General features: G+C 64.9%; 1 protein-coding gene across 1 annotated transcript; it reads left to right on the top strand.

The window, feature by feature from the left end:
* The first annotated feature begins 1,026 nt into the window (after positions 1-1,026).
* On the top strand, positions 1,027-20,745 carry Slc41a3 (solute carrier family 41 member 3). The gene is made up of 10 exons (XM_077106231.1): positions 1,027-1,312; positions 9,854-9,961; positions 12,491-12,562; positions 12,669-12,813; positions 15,693-15,839; positions 16,510-16,654; positions 17,352-17,431; positions 17,648-17,782; positions 19,143-19,291; positions 20,231-20,745. The coding sequence occupies exons 1-10, from the start codon at positions 1,040-1,042 to the stop codon at positions 20,438-20,440; spliced, it is 1,464 nt and encodes a 487-aa protein (XP_076962346.1). The 5' UTR covers positions 1,027-1,039; the 3' UTR covers positions 20,441-20,745.
* Positions 20,746-22,167: the final 1,422 nt, after the last annotated feature.

Raw genomic sequence — 22,167 nt, forward strand, 5'->3', positions numbered from 1 at the left:
CGGCCAAGGCTGCGTGGTCGCACTTGGTGTCTGGGCCCACAGCCTTGGGTTTGTTCTGAGAGACCTGGTTCCTTTGATCACCTTGGAGCCTGGAGTCCTTCCCAGGGGCGGGGAGCATGTTGCTGGTGGCATCCGCCTCCTAGTCCTGTCCTAGTTTCTTAGTATTTTTGGAAATTCCTTTGCCTCTCACCCGAATCTCAGTAACTGAATTCAGCACAAGCTCTGGGGTCATCCAAAGGTGGCCTTCTTAGGGGGCCACGGCATGTTGCCAGGCCCTCAGCCTCCGGTGCAGAGCCTCCTGGCCCTTAGCCTCCCCTGAGGACTGCTGCCAGGCCTGTGTGGCCCTGTGTGACAGGCCCCGTCCCCTGCCTCCCACTCATTCGCCCTGTGTCCCGGACACTTTTCACCAGGGATAGAATCCAGGGGTGCCCGTGTGGTGGCAGGTCACCCAGAAAACACACCAAGGCCCACTGTCGTCCAAACTGAAGGGTCCTGATCCCGACCTCTTCCTTGGGACCAGGTGTCCCACGGGAACATCGCTGCCCACGTGATGCGGAGTCTGGTGTACGGTGGACTTTGGTCACTGTCCCTACAGCCTGGCTCATGGCAGTTAACCCCTGAGCCCCCGTCCCCAGCCCTTTTGACATTTTATTTAGAGACAGGGTCTCGCTGAGTTGCTTAGGGCCGCACTGAGTGGCTGAGGCTGGCCTCCAACTTGCGATCCTCCTGCCTCAGCCTCCTGAGCTGCTGGGATGACAGGTGTGTGCCAGGGCTCCAGGCCCCAGCCTGATGTTCTGGTTGCTTTTAAGGTGGGCATTTTTGGGGGCCTGCCCCCTTCACATCTGCCGACTGCACAGGTGTGTGGTGCTCTTCCACGGGTGTCTGATCTCACGCGCATTGAAGTCCGCTGCTGTAGGTGGGGGTGCGGGGCCACGTGGGGGCGTCAGGTGTGACACAAGGCCTCTGCCAGGGCCCAGGGCAGGGCCTGCCCACACCTCTCCTTGTGTCTCCAGGTTGGAGCTGCGGCCCCGCCGCTCAGATGGAAGCCTCGGAGCCCCGGCCGCGGAGGTTGGGAGGCTGTGGCAGGCCCGAGGAGCTAAAGGTGTCGCCTGCCCTCAGCACAGGGAGCCTCCCCGCCGCCTCCGGAGATGGGCACCTCGGGGTCCCTGACGGCCAGCGGGTGCCCTCCAGGCCCCAGGAGGCCGCGCCCACCAGGGAGACGGCTCTGACCATCTGCCTGCAGGTGACCCTGCCCTTTGTCCTCGCGGGCCTGGGGCTGTCCTGGGCTGGCGTGCTGCTGAACTACTTCCAGGTAAGAAAGAGGGTGCGGGCGGGGCCTTGGCCTAGGGTCCTCCACCCCGGGGCCAGATTCCTTTAGGTCTAGTGAGAGGGACTCAGTGTGACCCGAGTGGCACTTCAGAGGACAGTCAGGGAGCGGCACAGTTCGGTCATCCCAGTGATGCAGGAGGCCGAGGCCAGAATACAGCGAGCAACATGGTGGTGCCGAGTCTCAGAATTGTTTTCTTTTTGGTACCCGGGATTGAACCCAGGGGCACTTACCCACTGAGCCCCGTCCCCAGCCCTCTGCATGTCTTATTCAGAGACAGGGTCTCCCTGAGTTGCTTGGGGCCTCACTAAGCCGCTGAGGCTGGCCTCCAACTTGCGATCCTCCTGCCTCGGCCTCCTGAGCTGCTGGGATGATGGGTGTGTGCGATTGTGCACTTGTGCATTGATTTCACAGAATTTAAAAATAAATAAATAAATAAAAGCCAGGCACAGAGAGTCACGGCAGGCACAGTGACTCACGCCTGTCATTCCAGTGGCTCGGGAGGTTGAGGCAGGAGGATTGCGAGTTCGAAGCCAGCCTCGATGAAAAGTGAGGCCTTAAGCAAGTCAGCGAGACCCCGTCTCTAAGAGATAAACAGGGCTGGGGATGGGGCTCAGGGGTCCAGTGCCCCGAGTTCAATCTCCGGTGCCACAAAAATAGATGAAGATCAACCTACGTCCCCAACCCCCTCTTTTTTTTTTTTTTTTTGAGACGGGGTCTCACTGAGTTGCTGAGGCTGGCCTCCAACTTGTGATCCTCCTGCCTCAGCCTCCCGAGTCACAGGAGTGACAGGCGGGCGTCCCTGGCACCGTCGTAGCAGCGATTTCTTGGCACCAGACCCCTGATCTGGGGCAGCCAGGGAGGTCGTATCAGGAGCAGGAGGGAGGGACGTGAGTCGGTGGTGACTGGCTGGCCGCCCAGGCCCAGCAAGCCCAGTGCCTGGCCCTGATAAGGGGGGTGTGACCAGGGACCTTATCCCCGGGAGCAGAGCTGGGAGGGGACCTGCCGTTCACGTCCCTCCTTTCTCCAGGCGGCACGGGACCGCCTCAGGCCTCCCGCAGAGTGGACACTGATGTCCTCACACCAATGATCGCAGGGAACAGGGGACACGCTTCCCCAGCAGGCCCTGGCCAGGGAGGAGAGGGCCACAGGTGGACCTGAGGGGTCCCTGCCGGCCTGAGTGTGGGGTGGGCGTCTCCCCAGAGCGCAGGACTCCTTGAGTCACTGGCCCTTGGCACTGGTGACACCCGGAGGTCCACATGTCCCCTGTGACCTAGGTAGGGGCTCAGAGCGGCCCCTAATTGAGGCAGACGCGTAGGTGGCCTGCAGCTCTGTGGGCCGCCCTCCTCCAGGGCCACCGTGGGCCGTTCCGAAGGAACCGGTGCTTGGCTCAGTCGGTCCTGCCTGGGCTCCGGAGGCTGGAGTGACCAGCGAGCCTGGGTGGCCCTGGTGGCGGGAGTGGACACCTTGGTTTCTGTTGCCTGATGGTGAGGCGGAAGAGACGGGCAACTGTGCCCTGGCCCGGGAGCTTATAAAGTAGTGCCCACAGGCCACTGTCCCCATTAGATGGCCACCTTGAGTTTGGTCCCTTGTGCACCCCTTGGGTGGGTGGTGGACTCTCAGGGACCCTCCAATAAGAGACAGGAACTAGCAACCTTGTAAGTCCTGTCACTCTCACGCAGCACATCTGCAAAACAGTAAGTCCAGGCGGGCACAGGGGCACCCACCTGTCATCCCAGTGGTTCCGGAGGCTGAGGCAGGAGGATCGAAAGTGGAGGCCAGCCTCGGCCACTGAGCAAGGCCCTAAGCAGCTCAGCGAGACCCTGTCTCTAAATAAAATAGAAAAAGTGCTGGGACGTGGCTCGGGGTCAGTGCCCCTGGGGTCAGCCCCTGGTGCCAACAGCAACAACAGCAGGTTGTCCTTTACGCAGGGAGAACTGCCCCCCCAGGGGACAGCGCGGCATGGGGCACAGGCGCCCTTGGCTTTACCAGGAACCCTTTGGTCAGCAAAGAGCATTTAGTCAGAGCTGACGGGTGTTCTGGGTCATGGTTGGGTCACCTTTTCATGATGACAATTGTTCTGGTCACCTCCTTCCACCCCACTGGGCAGGGTGGGAGGGCCGCCTGGGGGAGGTTGCACCAGGGGTGACAGGGACAGCAGTTACGTGTCCCCCACACGCCCTGGCGGGGGAACATTCTGTGCCTTTCAGGGAGGCCACACCCGGGAGCCGAGCGGGCACAGGGTGCGGAGGCCGATGGGGCAGCAGGCGGGGGCCCTGGTTCCTGGGGTGGGAGCAGCCCGTTCAAGTGACTCCAAGGTCTGCCGGGAACTGAGGGCTGGACTTGGGCATGGTGTCCCCCGATGTTGGGACAGCAGAGCACGGTTACGTTCAGTCGGGCGCAGTGGCCCACGCCTGTCATCCCAGCAGCTGGAGAGGCTGAGACAGGAGGATCGTGAGTCGGAGGCCAGCCTCAGCAGCTCAGTGAGACCCTGTCTCTAAATACAAAAGGGGCTGGGGTGTGGCTAGAGGACGAGCACCCAGGGTTCAATCCCCGAACAGAAAAAGAGTAGCCACCTGCCTCAGGACCTGCCCAGGTCAAGGTGACCCTGAGAGAGGGACCAGGGGTCCAACCGTTCTTGCTGCGGAGTCAATGATGTGTGTTCCAGTTGTGAGGCGCTCCAAGGACCCTCCCCTAAAACGCACCCCCCGCAGGCCCCGGGCCGTGGTAGTCTGTGGTCCTGGTGCCCAGCCCAGCCCTCAGGACGCTCTTCTGTCCCCTCTGGGGGTCTGTCCCTCCCCTTTCGGTGCTGGACATTGAACCTAGGGCTTAGGGTAAGCTCAGCAGGGTTCCTGCCACCGAGCCACACCCAGCCCTCCTCAGGGGCAGGACTGCGGGTGGGCTGGAGGCCCCGAGGGGGACAGGGCTTCTCTGGGGTCACCCAGGAAAACACTCTCTGCTGCCCCTGCACAGCCCGGCGTCCACCCCCGCCGAGTCTCCCCGAGTCCTGCAAACTAAAATCCCCTTTTCGAGCCTCTGGACTGGGACCCAGTGGGCCATGCTGAACCCTGATATTCTCAAGGGTCTCAGGACAGTAGAGTTTTCCCCTCACGAGATCCCGGTCTTTCATTTGTTTCTGGTGACAAGTTGATTTGATGGTTATCAAAGCAGGTGACCGCACTGGGGCTTGGCAGTGTAGGCCTCTAATCCCGGAGGCTGGGAGGCTGGGGCCGGAGGATCACAGTCCAAGGCAGCCTCAGCAAGTCAGTGAGGCCTGGCCTCTAAATAAAAGGTGAGTAGGGCTGGGGCCAGGGCTCAGTGGGCGAGGGCCCCTGGGCCCAACCCCTGGTGCCCCAGAATAAGAAAGCAAGTGATCTTGTCACGTTCCAGGGACGATGACCAGAGTCGCTCACAGTCCTACCCCTGCAGCCACGGAGCGCCCCCTGATCATGTGGTTCTTGTCCTTCTGGACTTTTCTGTGCGTGTGAAAGCGGTGGACGGGCCGTGTCCCCAGGCCCCGGGGCAGGTCTGCGGGATGCAGAAGGCGGCCCTGAGCATTGTGGGATAGGAGCTCCCCGGCTCTGCTGAGAGGCCATGGGACGGGGACAGGGACCGGCCTGGGAACTCGGGGCCAGCAGGAGGTGCAGAGCGGGTCCCCAGGAAGTTCCTTCGGGGGCTGGTGGCAGGTGGGTCTCTCCAGATGGTGGAGCACTCTGTCGCCTTTCCCAGGGGAGGAGGGGACAGCCGGGAGCGGGGGACAGCCATCTCCTGGGCGCCCTGTTCACACAGAGAGCAGGCTCTGGTGTGGAGGACACGGCGGTGCAGCCACGGGTCACGGCAGAGGTGCTGTGTGGCTTGCAGCTGGCCCGGGTGAGGGACGTGGTGTCCAGCTAGGGGTGGTCACCGTCGGGTTGGGGCAAGTCCCCTCTGCAACAGGAAGCTGGCGAGAAGCGCGCAGGGCCCAGCTGTCCCCAGCTGTCCCCAGCTGTCCCCAGCACCTGCCGTGTGCTAGTGGCCAGTGGGAGGTCACCCTGGTCAGCACGGGTCTCTGCTGTGGCCCCAGAGCCCGTCCTTCCGCCCCACGCAGTTCCTGCAGGGCAACAAGCAGGTGCCCGTCTGGCTCCCAGGGTGGCGGGCGCAGGGCTAGGGGGCACACAGGGGAGTGGCCGGCTGCCCGCGAGCCCAGGACCCCAGGTCAGGAGGCTGTGTCCGGCCCCCTGCCCAGGGCTGCTGCAGGCTGAGGCCTCTGAGCAAGACCCGATCAGCCTCTGCTCCTGGTGCCCAAGGAACATGCAGGGGACACGTCCACCCACAGGAGGCGGGGCTTCCCTGGGTGGCCCTTCTGTCCTGCTGGGTCAGGGGGGCAGGGCAGGGCCTGGCCCCATTAGTGGGAGAAAACGAGGTCACCTTGATGCGCCACCCAGGCCTTCCAGGGAGAGCCGGGATGCTGTGGCCGTGGGCCCCTGGACACTGCCATTGAGTGACCCCAGGACATGGCGTCCTTCCTGGAGGCCCTCAGAGTCCTTGGCCCTGACCTGCAGGGACCCAGGGCTGCCCGCGAGGTGGGCTGTGGACCGAGGTCTCCGCTGGACCTTCCCTGCCGAGGGTGGGGCTGCCGGGGCGGTCAGCAAGGCCAGCCCCACGTGGGCTCTCTGTCCACTGCGTCAGCGTGGGCTGAGCCCCTGGACACTATCAAGGTCGCCGCCAAGGGACGGGGAGCCTCCCTGGCAGGCTGGCCGAGGGAGGTCCCAGCTGACCCTAAGCCACTCTCCGAGGGCGACCTGACCGGCAGGGAGTGGACAGCCGGCGCCGGCGGTCCCCAGAACGAGGCTCGCTGTCGAGGTGGCCTTTGTTCCTTGCTCCTGGGCTCTGTCCTTGGCCCAGGGCCTGCCGGGAGCCTTCTGAGGCTGGGGCCGCTGACCCTCCTGGAGGCCTCTGCGCCTGGGCTGCTGGGGACCAGCTTCCTGCTGTGGAGCAAGAGGAGCCGACGGAGGCGCCCGGGCATGTGGCCAGCGCCTGGCCATGGTGGTCACCCAGCTGAACCTGGAGTTCCGCTTTCAGGGCCAGAAGCTGCGAGGCTTCAGCTGTGAGCTCACGCGGTCCCCCCATGGGGTGTCCCTCGAGACCCCTCTGTCCACGACGTGCCAGGTCACCGTGCCCATCCTGCTGTCGGGCCTGGGCATGATGGCCGCGGGCCTGGTGATGAACGCCGTCCAGGTGGGTGCGGGGCCATGGGGAGGGCATGTGCTTGGACCTGGGCATCGGGGGGTCCCCTGGGCACCCAGGGTCTGCACGCCGAAGCGTCACTCGGACGTCCCTCCCCAGGCTTGGCCGGCGCAGCTCGGCTCCTATCCTGGCCACGGTGTGGACACGGGCAGGGCCTGCCTCAGACCTTGCCTCGGTTTCCCCATCTGTAAAGTGGGCCGACGGCAGCACCCACCTCACTGAGCGCCGGGGACCTGGGAGCCTGTGTCCTCGTCCTGTGGAGCCGGGTCACTGGGACGGCCGCCCGTCCAGCAGAGCTGAGGGGACACACTCTCCAGGGTCCCTGGGGGCCCGGGGAGGGCCAGGCTGGCGGGTCTGGGGTCTGCACCTGCACCTCGAGGTCTGTGTGTCCTGAGTGGGATTTGGGTGACGTCATTTGGAGCAGTGAGGGGTGTCTGCTGCCGGCTGTGACGTCCTCGTGGCGCGGCTGCTGCGCTAGGGAACTAGAGAGGGGCCTGTCGTCCAGCTGCTCGGGAGGCTGGACATGGGGCGCTGCCCACAGCTTCGTGGAGGCTGCTCCCTGGTCCTTCAGGGTCCCACATTCAGAGGTGAGGTGGCCTGGGGACTTGCCTGCCCTGCGCCAGCCCAGAGACAGGGACACGGGGCAGCCGCCACCAAGGAGATGCCGTCACACTGAGGAATGGGATGCTGCCGGAGTGTCGGGGTGTGTGGGCCCATAAGGTCCCGTGTGACAGGAAACACCAGTGACGGGGCTGGTGTGTGGCTCTGTGGCTCTGCGGGCCAGCGTGCTCAGAGCCCTGAGCCCACACGCCTGCACACGCACACATGCACACACATGCACACGTGCACACACAGTCTGGGTGTACAGGAAAGCGCTGACCGGAGATCTCTTGGACCCTCCATCTCGTCTGATTCCTAGCTTTTCTTGTTTTGGTGCCAGGGATGGAGCCCAGGGGCCCTTAATCCCTGCGCCCGTCCCCAGCCCTTGTTACATTTTATGTAGAGACAGGGTCTCGCTGAGCTGCTCAGGGCCTAAGTGGCTGAGGCTGGCCTCCAACTTACCATCCTCCTGCCTCAGCCTCCAAAGCTGTTGGGATGACAGGTGTGTGCCCTGTGCCCAGCTGCCTCTGACTTCTGATGCCATAGGCCTGGACGGTGTTGCTGAGGGGCGGTCACAGCAGTCTGAGTGTCAGGTTTGGGACGAGGAGGGGTCGAGACAGGAAAGATGGCCAGAGGTGGGCCTCTGCAGGGAGGCAGGGGTGTGGAGGACAGAGCCTGCAGGACACCCAGCAAGCACTCCGCGGGGAGTGCACAGGGGTGACGCTGGGTCTGGTCACCTCCCCTGCACAGGCCCACGGTGCCTGTCACTGGACTTGTCCCTGCTGCCCGTGACAGGAAACCTACCTCAGGGTCGGTGCAGACGTGGCCTCATGTGAGGGCAGGCCCCCGGCCGTGGCAGTCTCGCGGGAGGGGACAGGGTGAGCCAGCCAGCTGCCCCAGGACGCATGGGAGGGACTGTGTGTCCTGTGTCACGGGAGCCCGGGGCTGATGCTGCCGGGAATACAGGGAGGCAGGGACCGTGCTGATAAGGGCTTCGGCCTTTGCCCGGTGACATTGTTTTCTTCTGGGGACAACCAGCTTGGGGCCTCTGTGACCTGGGCTGGATGCTGGAGTGCCCGCTGTGTGGGGGTCAGAGCGAAGCCGAGCAGAGGAACAGCAGTAAACGGAGGTCTGAGGGCGCGAAGGGGTGCAGGCCTGTCATCCCGCCCCTCTGGAGGCTGAGGCAGGAGGATCACAAATCGGAGGCCAGCCTCAGAACTCAGTGAGGCTCTGTATCACTTGGCTCCTGGGTCCAGTTGAGAGCAGGAAGGAGCCCCCCACAGTGTTGCGACTCCATTTCCCCCTGTCGTGTTGGTGCGGTGACTGTACACGGTGCTCCGTGTGACTGTGGCGCTTGATGACACCTGGTGCACGCACATGACCTGGTTGGGCCACTCCCAGGCCCCCCTCCTCCCTGCCTCTGGTCTCCCTTCTGTTTCCGCGAGGCCCCCTCCCCCTGTAACTTCCCCAGTTCTACCTGTGAGGGGGAACCAGACCGGGGACGTCTCCTGGGACCCCCACCCCCAGGAGGACAGCCAGGGCGGCTTGGAGATGGCGCCCCCTAGAGGTGAGGTGGGTGGGCGCCTCTCCACCAGGGACAGGAAGGAGAGCCGGGCGTCCTGTGTCGGGGCCACAGGCAGCTGCAGAGGCCAGGCTGGTACAGGAGGCTGTGACACCCGGAGGGTGTCGGGAGTCAGTTCCAGGGAGCAACCTAATTGCACGTTAAGGAGGGAAGAGTCGTTTTGCTCTCTGCAAAATCTTTTTCTTCAAGTTTTCTCAGAATGTGTATCCCTTTCTTCCTTTTTTAGTTTGTGCGTCTGTGTGTGTGCGTGTGTGTGAGAAAGAGAAAGAGCACACACACACACACACACACACACACAGACACACACCAGGGATTGAACCCAGGGCGGCTTGACCACTGACCTCACCCCAGACCTGTTTATATTTTGAGACAGGTTCTCACGAAGTTGCGGAGGCTGGCCTCCAACTTGCGATCCTCCTGCCTCAGCCTCCCCAGCCACTGGGATGACAGGCGTGGGCCACTGTGCCCGGCTTGTGTGAATTTGTCAGTGTTTGCTGAGGTGGCGTCTCCGGGAAGCAGATGCTTTGAAACGTTCAAGGTCTGCAGACCTCTCATCCCTGATCCCTGGGAGGCTGAGACGCAGGATCACGGGTTGGAGGCCGGCCTCAGCAAAGGGCTGGGCGTGTGGCTCAGCGGTCGAGCACCCCTGGGTTCAACCCCCCAAAAGTCCAAGGCCCAGCTCGGAGCTGGACAGTGACAGACGCAGACTCGCTGCCCAGGAGCAGAGGGCGCCAGGGCCTCTCACCCGTGGGAGGGGGTCGCTGCCCCACAGCAGCTGGCTGGGCAGATGTGACCGGGACCCTGTCACTTTGAAATCGAGGACTCTGCGTAGTTTCTGCACTGACTTCCTACCAGGCGAGCCGGGTCCTGGGCCTGTCCCCTGCCCTGTCCCCTGTCCTGTCTGCTACAGGCCGGAGAGGGGGGCCCAGGCCCACTGGTGCTGTCACTGAGACAGCAGTGACCCCAGCCCCACTATCCTGGTGCTTAGTTCAAAGCCACCGAAGGCGTCGTTTGCCTGGTGGCTTCTGTGGGGACCAGGAAGTCCCCGCCACAGGCTCTCGGGGGACATCTGGGGAGACGCCAGGCGGGTGCTTGACCCCCTCCCCGCCCTCTTGCAGCACTGGGCCGTGTTCCTGGAGGTGAAGGACCTGTTGACGTTGGTGCCACCCCTCGTGGGGCTGAAGGGGAACCTGGAAATGACGCTGGCCTCGCGGCTCTCCACCGCCGTAAGTTGACGGGTGACCAGGAGCCCGGCTCGGGACGGCGCTCCCACCACCCATTTTCCCCGGGTGGCTTGCGGGAGGCCGGTGCCTCCAAAGAGAGGAGTGGGGAGAGGTTCTGTCATCCCACACGCTGCCAGGGGCCTCTCGGGGACGCAGAGGGACACGCAAAGCAGGAGAGGAGGAGACCGCGTGTGGGGACGGTGGGGGGGGGGACGCCAGGCGAGAGGCCACGAGGGAACCCGCTCTGCGGCAGGACAGGTGGAGCGGGGTCCTGGCCTGGCCGCGGGGCTCTGGCTCTGGCCTCCAGGACTGCGAGGACTTCAGGCCACCGAGCAGCAGACTGACCCCCAGGCACATCAGGTCACCCCTGGAGAACACTGGGCAGCGTCTCCCACGGCCAGGGACGTGGTGGAATGGCCACCTGCGAACCTGGGCGTGTGATTGTCCTGGTCCAGGCTTAGGAGAAAGACCCAGGGCCACTTAGCCACCGAGTCGATCTTGAGACAGGGCCTCGCTGAGTGGCTGAGGCTGGCCTCGCGCTCACGGTCCTCCTGCCTCAGCCTCCTGAGCCACTGGGATGGTGGCACGTACCCCTGCCCCACCTGCCCGTGGGATTCCCAGCCAAGCCCGGGGTCTGAGGCTGGCTCTGTTCAGGACCTCCTGACGGCAGGTCACCTTAAGTAGCAGGACCAGTGTAAAATCCAGGTGGGGACAGATGGCACCTCAGTTAAATTGGAAGCCACATGTGACTTCCGATCCGTTTGCTAGGGCTGCCAGAATCACAGCCGGCTGCCTCCGATGATGGGACAGACCGGCCCCTGGGTCTGGAGGCGGCAAGTGTGAGACCCTGGGCCCTCTCCTGGCTTCTGGCTGTTGGGGACACTCCTTGGCCTACAAAGCCGTCACCTGATTTCTGCCTGGTCACGTGGTGAGCCGTCTGGACTCACCCTGATCAAGGGCGTCTGTAGGGACCCTGTTCCCACACAGGCCACCACCCAGGAGCTAGGTCACGGCTGCAGCACCAGGTTAGGGACCCAGTGCCAGCCCTCAGTGTTTTCTGGAATAAATTCAAGAGGGGAAAGTGTGTGTGAGACTCAATCAGGTGTGGCTGGCTCAGGGCGCCTCCTGAAAACACAAGTCAGCAAACAAAGGTCAGCTGCCCACCCGTGGCCTCGAGGGACGGCGCCCTCCACGGGCACACCATGGCTTCTGTGCCAGCCCATGCCAGGCCCGGAAGAGCGGAGGAGCCGAGGGTCACGTAGACAGGAGTGCAGGGCCACACGGTCACCCGGTCCCCACAGAGACTCCGGAACCTTACTGTGGAGTCACCCGTCAGGTGGGTGCCAGTGACCGTGAGTGTGGCCACTACGGGTGACACTGGGGATGTGAGGTCTGAGCACTGAGGAGGCAGGCGCCGACTCCTGGCCCTGCACGTTGGTGGCCGGAGGGACTCTGCGTGCGGCCACCCTACTGGGGGTTCTGGGAAAGGTGTCCCCAAGAGATGTGCCGTCCCCAAGAGATGTGCCGAGCCCAGCGCAGGGTGGTCCTGGTGCCCAACCTCGTGCTCTGGATCACTGGGTCAGACCCTCAGAAGCAGGAAGTGGGCGGTCGGCGTGCAGACCTGTCCCCACCCGAAGGCCCTGCGCAGCCCCGTCCACGCCCCCGGACGCTGTCCAGCTGACCTGGGGCGCTGCAGCCAGGGACCCTCCACGTGGCTTCTTCACGTGGACTTGTGTGCTTGTCCTTAGCTCCCTGCGACAGCAGCGTGTGTCCTGCCACGTGCCACCTACACAGTGTGACGTCCACTCCTGTGGCTGGACCTGCTGTGGGGGGTCCCTATGTGAACACGGGAAGGTGACGACCCCTTCACTCCCCTGAGTGTCATCCAGTGAAGTGCCATCCTCCCTCTGCTGTCCCTATCCCACCCCCGTCCTCCCCAGCTGCAGCCCGGGCTTCGCTCTCCCCTGCTTCTTCCTGCTGGTTCCATGGGACCCCGAGTGGAACCATTTGCTCTGCACTGAGGACGGGCACGGTGGCCTGTCACCTCAGCAGCTCTGGAGGCTGAGGCAGGAGGATTAAAGTTGGAGGCCAGCCTCAGCCACTGAGCAAGACTCTGTAAATACAACAGAAAATAGGGCTGGGGCTCGGGGTCAGGTGACCATGGGGTCGAGTGGCCCTGGGGTCGATCCCTGGTACCAAAAATCAAGGAGCAAAGGAGCCTGGAACATGTTCCTCGGATGGTCAGGGGGGCTGCCCGTGGGGGGCCCCTGACCACAGGGCAGCAGGTCCCGGCCGGAGGTCTCACCCAGGCTCTGGCTGTGAGCTCAAGGGCAGGAGGTGGCCGCGCGGTCATCAGGGACAGGAGTGCCCCCCCCACGTCACGCAGTTCTCAAGGAGCCGTCCCTGCTTTGTCCCTCCGTCCCGCAGGGGAGGCTGGGTCAGAGTCCTTGGACTGGTGGCAGTGTGGTGGCGCTCGCTGGGGCCCCTGTGGAGACGTGGCCGCCCACCCTGCCCCCGCTCTGTCCCTCCCAGGCCAACACTGGGCAGATCGACAGCCCCCGGGAGAGGCACCGCGTCATCAGCAGCAACCTCGCCCTGGTCCAGGTGAGTGTCCCCCTGGCCCCCGGACACACAGTGTGGCGAGGGACCCCTCACCCCTCAGGTGCCTCCCGTGGCCTGGTGGGAGGTGATCTGACTCCTGTCCCCACAGTTGCAGGCCACCGTCGTGGGGCTCCTGGCTGCCGTGGCCGCCCTGCTGCTGGGCGCTGTGACGAGGGAGGAGGTGGCCGTGGCCCGGGTGGCCCTGCTGTGCGCCAGCAGTGTTATCACCGCCTTCCTGGCGGCCTTCGCCCTCGGTGAGCCGTGGACGGGCGGGCAGTGCTGACCGTGGTGTGGGCGGGCAGAGACGAGGGTCCCCGTGGCCCACCTGTCACCCCCATCTCTGTCCCCAACCCATCTCTGTCCCCAACCCATCTCTGTACCCCCTGATCTCTGTCACCCCATCTCTCTCACCCCCAATCTCTGTCCCCACCCCATCTCTGTCACCCCCGATCTCTGACACCCCCAATCTCTGTCATCCCCAATCTGTCACCCCCCATCTCTGTCCCACCCCATCTCTGTCACCCCATGATCTCTGTCACCCCCCTAATCTATGTCACCTCCCGATTTCTGTCCCCCATATCTGTCACCCCGCGATCTCTGTCCCTCCCCGATCTCTGCCACCCCATCTCTGCCCCTCCATTTCTGTCCCCTCCTGTCTCTGTCCGTTCCCATCTCTGTCCCCTCCATCTCTGTCCTCTCCGTCTCTGTCACCCCCCATCTCTGTCACCCCGTGATCTCTGTCACCCCCCCAATCTATGTCACCTCCTGATCTCTGTCCCCCATATCTGTCACCCCGCGATCTCTGTCCCTCCCCGGTCTCTGTCCCCCCATCTCTGTCCTCCCCCCATCTCATCTCCCCAATCTCTGTCCCCTCCCATCTCTGTCCCCTCCCATCTCTGTCCCCTCCCATCTGTGTTCCCCTCCGTCTCTGTCCCCTCCACTTGGGTGACGCCCAACCTCAGCTCTCAAACTCCAGCTGGTCACTGCCCACCTGAGGTCAGACGGGGGACGTGGAGGGCGTGGTCCTCCCTCCAGGGAGGCCCGTCCCGTCCGCTCGTCCCTGTGCTGAGACAGGCCTTGTCAGGAGCCCATCTGAGTGTCCCCGTCCCCGCCCCAGCGTCCCCTCCCTGGGCCGCGGCCCCTCACAGACGGCTTCCCGGGCCCTCAGTTGGAGTGAGTAGGGACAGCCACTTGCGGGGACAGGGACACTGCTCCCAGTCGAGGGCTGCAGGCTGTGGCCCTGGTGCCTCCCGGAGGCCCTGCTCCGACACCGTGGCCTCCACTGGGACCTGGGGACGCTCGCTGGAGGCCCCAGCACTGTCCTGCCCACTGTCCCCTCCCATGGTGGCTGTCCTGTCACGGCCGGTGTCCTCCAGGGCCCTGGGGGAGTCCAAGGCCCCAGGGTCTCACCGTCCTCCGACTCGGCTCTCCCGGGCCTTGGGGACGGTCCTGCTGCTGCTGTCCCGAGGCCCAGCAGAGGGGAAGATGGGGACACTGGGCCCGAGCTGTCCTGGGGACGGGGGACCACAGTGGACATCACTCATGTGTCACTGGCTAGTGGAGCCAGCACTGGGGACACACTGAGGACGAAGTGTGTCAGGGTGGCCTACGGCTGGGGTGGGGTCTCGCCACGCCCGGAGCCACCTGTGCCCGCCACACTGGGCCTCGGCCTCGGTCCCCAGGCTGCAGGGCCCTGCTAACCCAGGGAGTGTCCACGGGTGGGGCAGACCAGCGGGGACCTGGTCCAGGTGCTCAGCGCCACCCAGCCGGGGTGCAGGGCCCAGGGAAGCCGCTGTGGCCAGCTCCCTCGTGCACATGGGGACACGGAGACCCCGACGTGGGTGCGGTTGGTCTTGTCCAGAGTGTTCAGGGCGCCCGTCCCTGAGTGGCCGCCCCAGGAGGCTTCACTGTGGAGGTTCTTGTCATTTTGGTCCCAGGACTTGAACCCAGGGAGCCTGACCCCCGAGCCCCTGACCCCCGAGCCCCTGACCCCTGACCCCCAGCCCCACCCGGCCCTTTCCATATTCCATTTAGAGACAGGGCCTCCCTGAGTGCTGAGGGCCTTGCTAAGTGCCTGAGGCTGGCCTCCAACTTGGGATCCTCCTGCCTCAGCCTCCCAAGCCGCTGGGATGACAGGCATGGGCCACCGCACCCGGCTGTGGTAGGGATTCGTAAAGAGCTGTCCCGAGCTGGTAGTGTCCCTCTACTTGACCCCCCAGGGACTCTCCCTGGCCCCCCAGCTCAGCCACGCACTGGATTCACCCTGAACCGGGTGGCATGTCACAGGAACACCAGGCCGGGCACGGTGGCGCACCCCGTGACCTCGGCTCCGCAGGCAGGAGGGTCCCAGGCTCAAGGCCACCCTGGGCAACCTGGGGAGACCCGGCCTCTAAATAAAAGGGGAGGCTCCCCTGGGTTCCGTCTCCAGTACAAGAAAGATACGGGGCTGTGGCCTGGTCACAGGATGTGGCTCAGACCAGCTGGCGGTGACAGTCTCAGGTGGCACTGAGGGCGCCTTTTCTGGAAAGGCCCTCTCCTGTGCTGGGACTGAGCCAGCCTGTGTCACTCCTGGTCACAGTGTCGGGCACCCTGCACAGAGATGGGTTCTTGGCCAAGCGAGCGCCTGCCAGGCTCTGTCACAGGCAGACAGAGGGGACAGGAGACCACACGTGACAGTCACAGTGCAGATGCCTCTCAGGTTCCCTCGGACACCGAGAGGCCACAGGTCGCGTCCTGGTGCCCAGTGACGGCCTGTCCACCCCACGGGCCTCTGCTGCCTGGCCCGGCCCCGCCCTGAGGACGCTGCGCCCTCCTGCCTCCACTCCCGCCTCTTCCCCCAGGTTCTGTCCCTGGTCACCTGTCCCCCGAGGAACCTGCAGGCCTCGTCCCCAGCCAGGCCCTGCCTCTCAGCACCTTTGGGGTGTCCCTTCCACACACGGGGCTGTGAGGTCACCTCTAGGTGGACGGGGCTGGGAGCCGCCTGAGGTGATGACGGACAGTGGGAAAGCTGTGGGCAGCTCCTCGGCCCCCCAGGCCACGCTGGGCTCTCCTCCCACCTTCTCGGGTCTCTGGGTGGCGGGGAGGTCCCCAGCAGGTCCCCTCTGACCTCCCTGGACCTGCCCCCTCTCTCTAGGGGTGCTCATGGCCTGCATCGTGATCGGTGCCCGGAGGCTGGGCGTCAACCCCGACAACATCGCCACGCCCATCGCGGCCAGCCTGGGGGACCTCATCACGCTGTCCATCCTGGCCGTGGTCAGCAGCTTCTTCTATAAACACACAGGTGGGAAGACATTCAGGGACAGGCCCGAGGCAGGGCAGGGGCCACGCCTGTCATCCCTGCAGCTGGGGAGGCTGAGGCAGGAGGATCACAGGTGGAGGCCAGCCTCAGCAACAGCGAGGTCCCGTCTCTAAGTGAAATATAAAGGGCTGGGGATGTGGCCAGGGATCGAGTGCCCCTGGGTTTAGTCCCTGGCACCAAGAAATGGAGGAGGAGGAGGAGGACAGGCCCAGGTAGGTCACCACCAAGGCTGGGTGAGCTCTCGGGCCCCAGGTGTGGCATTCAGAGGGGGCCCTGTCCCTACAGGAAGGAGCCGGGGACTGCAGTCACTCAGCAGGTCCAAGGACCCCCGGGCTGTGCGGCCCCTGGCTAACCCAGGGAGCATGCCGTGTCTCCTGACCTCGTCACCTCCTGTCCTCGGGGCCACCCCGGGGCTGCTTGGGAACGGGGCAAGGTCGTCCCTCAAGTGCTACCACCTGGTCAGCACGGGACATGGCACTGGAGGTGACCACCTGGGTGGGGCCCAGGGTACGGTGTCTAGGAAGTCACCCACTTGGTGGGACGGGCGTGAGAGGTCCCCTCGGCTCCCACTGTCCCTGGTCCCCAGCCCAGCCAGCCAGGCCAGGCCTGTGGGCCAGCGGGTCCCCACCAGCCGGTCCCCTTCCTCCTGCAGACAGCTGGCTCCTGGCCCCGCTGGTCTGCCTGGGCTTCGTGGCCCTGACCCCGCTGTGGGTCGTCCTCGCGAAGCGGAACCCGCCCATCGCCCGGGTGCTGAAGTTCGGGTGGATCCCCATCATCCTGGCCATGGTCATCAGCAGGTGAGGACGGACGTCGAGGCCCAGAGCTGTGGGGCCCCAGGGTGAGGTGCCTCGGGGTCGGGGCCAGCGGGTCCCTGGGCAGCTCCCGTCCTGGGTGACACCTCGTTCTCCCCAGTCTCGGCCACCGTGAGCCCGGCCCCTGCCCGGGTTCAGGGAGCTGCCCTGCTGTGGGGCCAGGGGACAGAGGCCAGTCCCCTCACGGGGCCAGGCTGACGCTCCAGAGCCTCGCAGCAGCTGGGGCTGTGACAGTGCCCCGGTGGGACCCCGACTGGCCTGTCCCCTCTCCTGGCAGGGGACCGTGGGGCCGCCCCGTCCCTGCTGATGTGTCAGGCCTCGGTCTCGGGCTGTGGTGCGGGCGCCTCAGCTTCTAGAAGGTTCCAAGGCCCCTTTACTGGCCACTCTGCCCTCCCAGGCCCCAGGTCTGGCTGCAGCCTGTCAGGGACCCGCCAGGGTCCTAGTGGCTGTGTCCTCCCTGAGAGCTGCTCAGCGTGGCCAGGAGCCACCCATGGCCCTGCCACTGTCCCTCCCAGGAAGGGCATCCACATGTTGTCCTCTGCTTGGCCTCCCGTGACAGCCCAGGGTCTGGACAGGGAGGGAGCACAGGACAGGGGACACCGGGGGCCACGGCAGGATGTGGAGACCTTGGGCTGCCTGAGTGTCCACTGTGGTCACCGGGCGCCATCTGCTCTCCGCCCAGCTTCGGGGGACTCATCCTGAGCAGGACGCTCTCGGAGCCGCAGTACCAAGGCATGGCCGTGCTCACCCCCGTCATATGCGGTAGGTGCCGGACTCGGTCCCCGGGGTCCCCCCCGTCCACAGTGCCCCCCGGGTCCCCTGGCTGGGCCACCCCGCCCCCCGGGGCCCCTGGCCAGGCCTTTCTCAGATGAACCGAGACCAAGGGGAGGAAGCCCTGCGGTCCCTGTCCCCAAGGTGCCACGGGCCTGCAGTCGTGGCCGCTTGGCGCAGGGCCCAGCGGCTTCCCGTGTCCCGCAGGTGTTGGTGGCAACCTGGTGGCCATCCAGAGCAGCCGGATCTCCACCTACCTGCACGTCCGCAGCACGCCCGGGGTGCTGCCCCTGCCCATGAAGGGCTTCTGGCCCCGGCCCTGGGCCACCTTCTGCAGCCCAGGTGGGTCCAGCCCTGCAGGCCCCTGGGGACACTTTGTCTTAAAAAACAAGTGACATCGGTGTCTGTAGCGGTGGACGCCTCAGGTGGAGGTGACCCGGCCCCAGGTCCTCCTCCCGTGTCCACAGCGCCTACCGTCTGTCGACCTGGTCAGGTGACCGTGGGGGTCAGGGGCAGGTGACTTCTTGCCCTCTGAGAGTCCAGAGGAGCAGACAGGACAGACAGACGAGCCCTGGGTCACGGACTGTGGGACGTTCCAGAAGGCCAGGCCCAGGGCGTGGTGAGGGCCAGGAGGAGCAGGTGCCCACGCCGGGGCAGGGATGCTTCTCTGAGGCCAAGAAGTCCCGGGGGGCAGTGCTGGGACAGGGACCGGCCAAGCAGAGCCCCAGAGGCGGGAAGCAGCTCTGGTGTCTGAGGCACTGGAGGCCCAGGGAGGCTCGGGGAGGAGGAAGAGGAGGCTGGGAGCCCGGCGTGGGGGGAGCTCTGCTCTTTCTGTTGCATTTTTTGGGGGGACACTGGGGATGGAGCCCAGGGACACCCAACAGCCACGTCCCCACCCCCTTTTAGTTGTTGAGGGACACAGTGTCTCTATTTTTATGTGGCACTGAGGGTCCAGCCCACTGCCTCCCACGTGCCAGGCGGGTGCCCTCCCACGAAGCCCCGTCCCCAGCCCTTTTTCTATTTTATTTAGAGACAGGGCCTCACCAGGTGGCTGAGGCTGGCCTCCAACCTGTGGTCCTCCTGCCTCAGCCTCCTGAGCGCTGGGATGCCCTGGCACCACCCCGCCCAGCCACGTCGGCTCTTTTTATCACGTGTTCCCTGTCGGCCTCCTTGGAGGTGACCATGTCAAGCAGCGAGGCTGAGTGACAGCGAATCACCTTCACCTCGGACTCCCTAGAGGAGCCTGAGGAAGGCCACAGGTGCTTTTGTGTGAAGGGGCTCCCAGGGTCCCCTGGAAGGACAGTGGCCTTCTCAGATTACAGGTTCCATGCACGAAGAGTGGGTGTCCCCTGATGTCCCCAAGCTCTTTCCCACCTCACTGCCTGCACCTGTCCTCTTGCCTGTGCCCAGAATCCTCTCCCCAAAACGTAGGTCTCAGCTCAGATCCTGGTGTCACGTCCCTGAGGGGCCCTCTGACCCCGGGGACTCGTCCCTCCTCTCGCACCCACGATGCCCTGCGGTGTCACCGGGCTGACTGTGGCGGTCGCAGTCTGAAATGCCCCTTGGTGCTCTGCTGCTGTGACTCGGCTCCCGTCCTAGACACCAGCCCCGTGGGGTCAGGCGGGCACCGTGGGGTCAGCTGGGAATGCTGTGGCCCTGGCTGCCGGGCGGTGACAGGGGCCCCGGTCCTGTGTCCCTGCAGAGATCAACTCCACGTCGGCCCGCGTGCTGCTCCTGCTGGTGGTGCCCGGCCACCTGCTGTTCTTCTACGTCATCCGCCTGGTGGAGGGGCCGGCGGTGGCCAGCAGCAGGACCTTCGTGCTGCTGTACCTGCTGGCTGGCCTGGTCCAGGTGAGGACACTGACCGGCGCACGAGCTCACTGGGTCAGGCCGCAGGCTTTGTCCCACTGTCCACTGCACTTGATGGCAGGGGACACACCCACCTTCAGAGAGCGGGCGGCGCCAAGGAGGCAGTGTCCATGGCTCAGAGGACAGGGCAGGCCCCACCCGCCCGGGGTGCTGCAGACATGTGCCACCTCCGGTCAGGGCTGGTGGCCTGGAGGACGGTGGTGTGTGCATTTGTCCTGGAAAGTTCTGGAAGGGCTAACTGGCCAGCGCTGCAGGGCAGAGTGTTCACGTAGACCCAGGTGGGGGTCCCAGTGGGGTCTCAGGAGCAGAGCCAGGGCAGCAGGTGGGGGGCAGCAGGTCTGTGTGGCACTGCCAGAGGCCAGAGCAGGAAACGGCCCCCAGGAAGGACAGAGGAGGGTGGCCTTCTCTAGCCAGAGCAGTAGCTGGGCTTCGGAGCGTCCTGTTCTGTTGCCAGAAACTTAGAAAAGGAGGCATTTCAGCCGGGCGCCCACTGCCGTCCCAGCGGCCCGGGAGGCTGAGGCAGGAGGATCTCAAGAGTTGGAGGCCAGCCTCAGCAAAGGGCGGGGCCGTGGGCGGGACCTGGACGGTGGGCGGGGCGGGGCCAGTAGATGGGACAGTGGGTGAGGCCCTGGGTTCAGTCCCTGGTGCCACAAAGAAGCCTGGAATTCAGGTGGCTCTGGGGTCCCATCAGCGGCGCCAAGGAGCTGTTCCAGGGGGACTGGCCACGCGGGAGGGTGAGGCAGCGAGGGGACCCAGTGTCACCCACTGTCACCCACCGCTCGGCGTCCCAGGGACCCGGCGCCCTCGTGGTGACCAGCGCCAGGCTCGGCCCCGGAGGCAGGAGGCGACTCTGAAGCCCGCCTGGTGTCCCTGCCGGCCCTGACCCTCTGCCTGTGTCCCCGTGTGTCCCCTGCTCTCCAGGTGGTGGTGCTCCTGTACCTGGCGGAGGTGGCGGTGCGGCTGACGTGGCACCGGGGCCTGGACCCCGACAACCACTGCATCCCCTACCTCACGGGGCTGGGGGACCTGCTGGGCACCGGGCTCCTGGCGCTCTGCTTCCTCGCCGACTGGTCACTCGCGGGCGGGGCGGCGCCGGGCGGCGGCTCCGCGTGGACCCCCGGCCCCCCCTGACGGCGCCCGGGCGGCGGGACGCTGGCTGTCCCCTGCAGGATCCTCAGCGGTCACTCGCCCGCCGTGCAGCGCCCTCCTCCGCGGAGCCGCGCGCACCGCCCCTTTGGACGCCAGAGACGGACTCTGAGGCCCGGAGCCTCATGTGCGCAAGCGCGGAGCTGCCTGCCGCCCCCCCCCCCAGTGTCGGAGTGCGCATGCGCGGGGCGGGGCCGGGCTCGCAGCTGCGCAGAAGGCTGGCGTCGGCCCTCAGCCCTGCACCGGTCGCCGCTTCCTCGTTCTGTTCTTTTTTAAATTTTTTTTTAGTTGTAGGTGGACACAGGTCTTTATTTTTATGCGTATCCGAGGCGAGCGCCCCGAGTCCCTCGGTCCCGGCCCGTCCCCTCCGGTATGTCCTCGCCGGGACTTGTGTCCCCCGCAGCGGTCGGAGAAGTGGAATGAACCCCGCTCCAGCACGAAGGCCTGTCATCACAGAGGCTTGGAGGCCGAGGCAGGAGGATCGCCAGTTGGAGGCCAGCCTCAGCCACTTAGCGAAGCCCTGAGCCACTCAGGGCTGGGGACGCGGCTCCCCCTGGCACCAAGAAAAGCGCAGTCTCCCCCCCACACACACCCTGATGTGCATGGGAGGCTGTGGTTGCCGACTGGAGGCTGGTGACACTGAGCTCTGGTGGATGTTGAATGAATGAAGGCTCCTAAGGAGGTGGTGACATGGCGTCTGGCAGCCAGACACCCCGCCTAGCGCCCTGCCCCCCACACGTGCATCGTGACGTCAGAGCACCCACAGCAGGGTTTATTTACAAGGGGATGACGGGGACTTCTGGGATGGAGGAGGAGTGGGCTGAGGCTGGCCTCCCGAGGAGGCCTGCTCTGGTGTCCTGGGCTCTCCCCATCTCTCTCCTTCCTGCCCATGTGATGGTCCAGGAGCTGGCCCAGGTGAGATGGCCGGAAGGTGGGGAGCAGATGCACAGGGGGGACCCAGGACACAGGAACAACTTTCCCAAGCCCCTGTGGGGAGGGACAGTCCCGGGGACGGGTTCCCTTAGCAACAGGTTGGAGCCCGTAGGCTGTCTTGATAAGGGTGGACGACGGCCCTGCAGGCGGTGGCATGGCCATCAGGGGATTGTCCCTACCTTCCCAGACCCAGCTGACCCCACTGGACCCCGGCCCTGCCTCCTCACTTCCCAGCCTCCCTGCCTCCCATTTAGTTCTGGCTCTAGCCTCTGATCGCCAGGCAGGCCTATGCCAGGTTGGCCGCCCAGCCTCCCCCTGCAGTCGTTTTCTAGAAGGCAATGGTCACTTTTTAAAGGTCTTTTGCAGCTGTAGGTGGACAGTGCCTTTACGGTGTGTGCCCATCTTCATGAGGTGCTGGGCAGGGAATGGGACCTCACCAGGGCTGGACCAGCGCCCAGCCACGGCCCCGCCCATTTTAAAGCCCCAAGTTTCCTGGGCCCTTAGGGAGACCTGACCTGCCGTTCCACAGGCTGAGAGCACCCAGGGGAGGAGCAGCCCCACCCGGTGCTGGTGACCAACGCCCTCCTCGCTGGGCCAATTTAATCTGCCACGTGTGAATGACCGCGACTGTAAAATATTTAGTGGGGTACCAGGATTGAACCCTCGGCCCCCGAGCCCCGTCCCCAGCCCCATGTTGTATTTTATTTAGAGTCAGGGTCTCCCTGAGTTGCATAGGATCGTGCTAAGTGGCTGAGGCTGGTCTCCAACTTGCAATCCTC

This window comes from Callospermophilus lateralis, chromosome 20 (assembly GCF_048772815.1).
Source record: "Callospermophilus lateralis isolate mCalLat2 chromosome 20, mCalLat2.hap1, whole genome shotgun sequence".
NCBI classification, from domain to species: domain Eukaryota; kingdom Metazoa; phylum Chordata; class Mammalia; order Rodentia; family Sciuridae; genus Callospermophilus; species Callospermophilus lateralis.

Coding starts and splice junctions, on each gene's coding strand:
- Slc41a3 (XM_077106231.1), top strand. CDS start 1,040: ATGGAAGCCTCGGAGCCCCGGCCGCGGAGGTTGGGAGGCTGTGGCAGG. Junction 15,840..16,509: donor CTTCTTCTATAAACACACAG/GTGGGAAGACAT, acceptor TTCCTCCTGCAG/ACAGCTGGCTCCTGGCCCCG. Junction 17,783..19,142: donor GGCCACCTTCTGCAGCCCAG/GTGGGTCCAGCC, acceptor GTGTCCCTGCAG/AGATCAACTCCACGTCGGCC.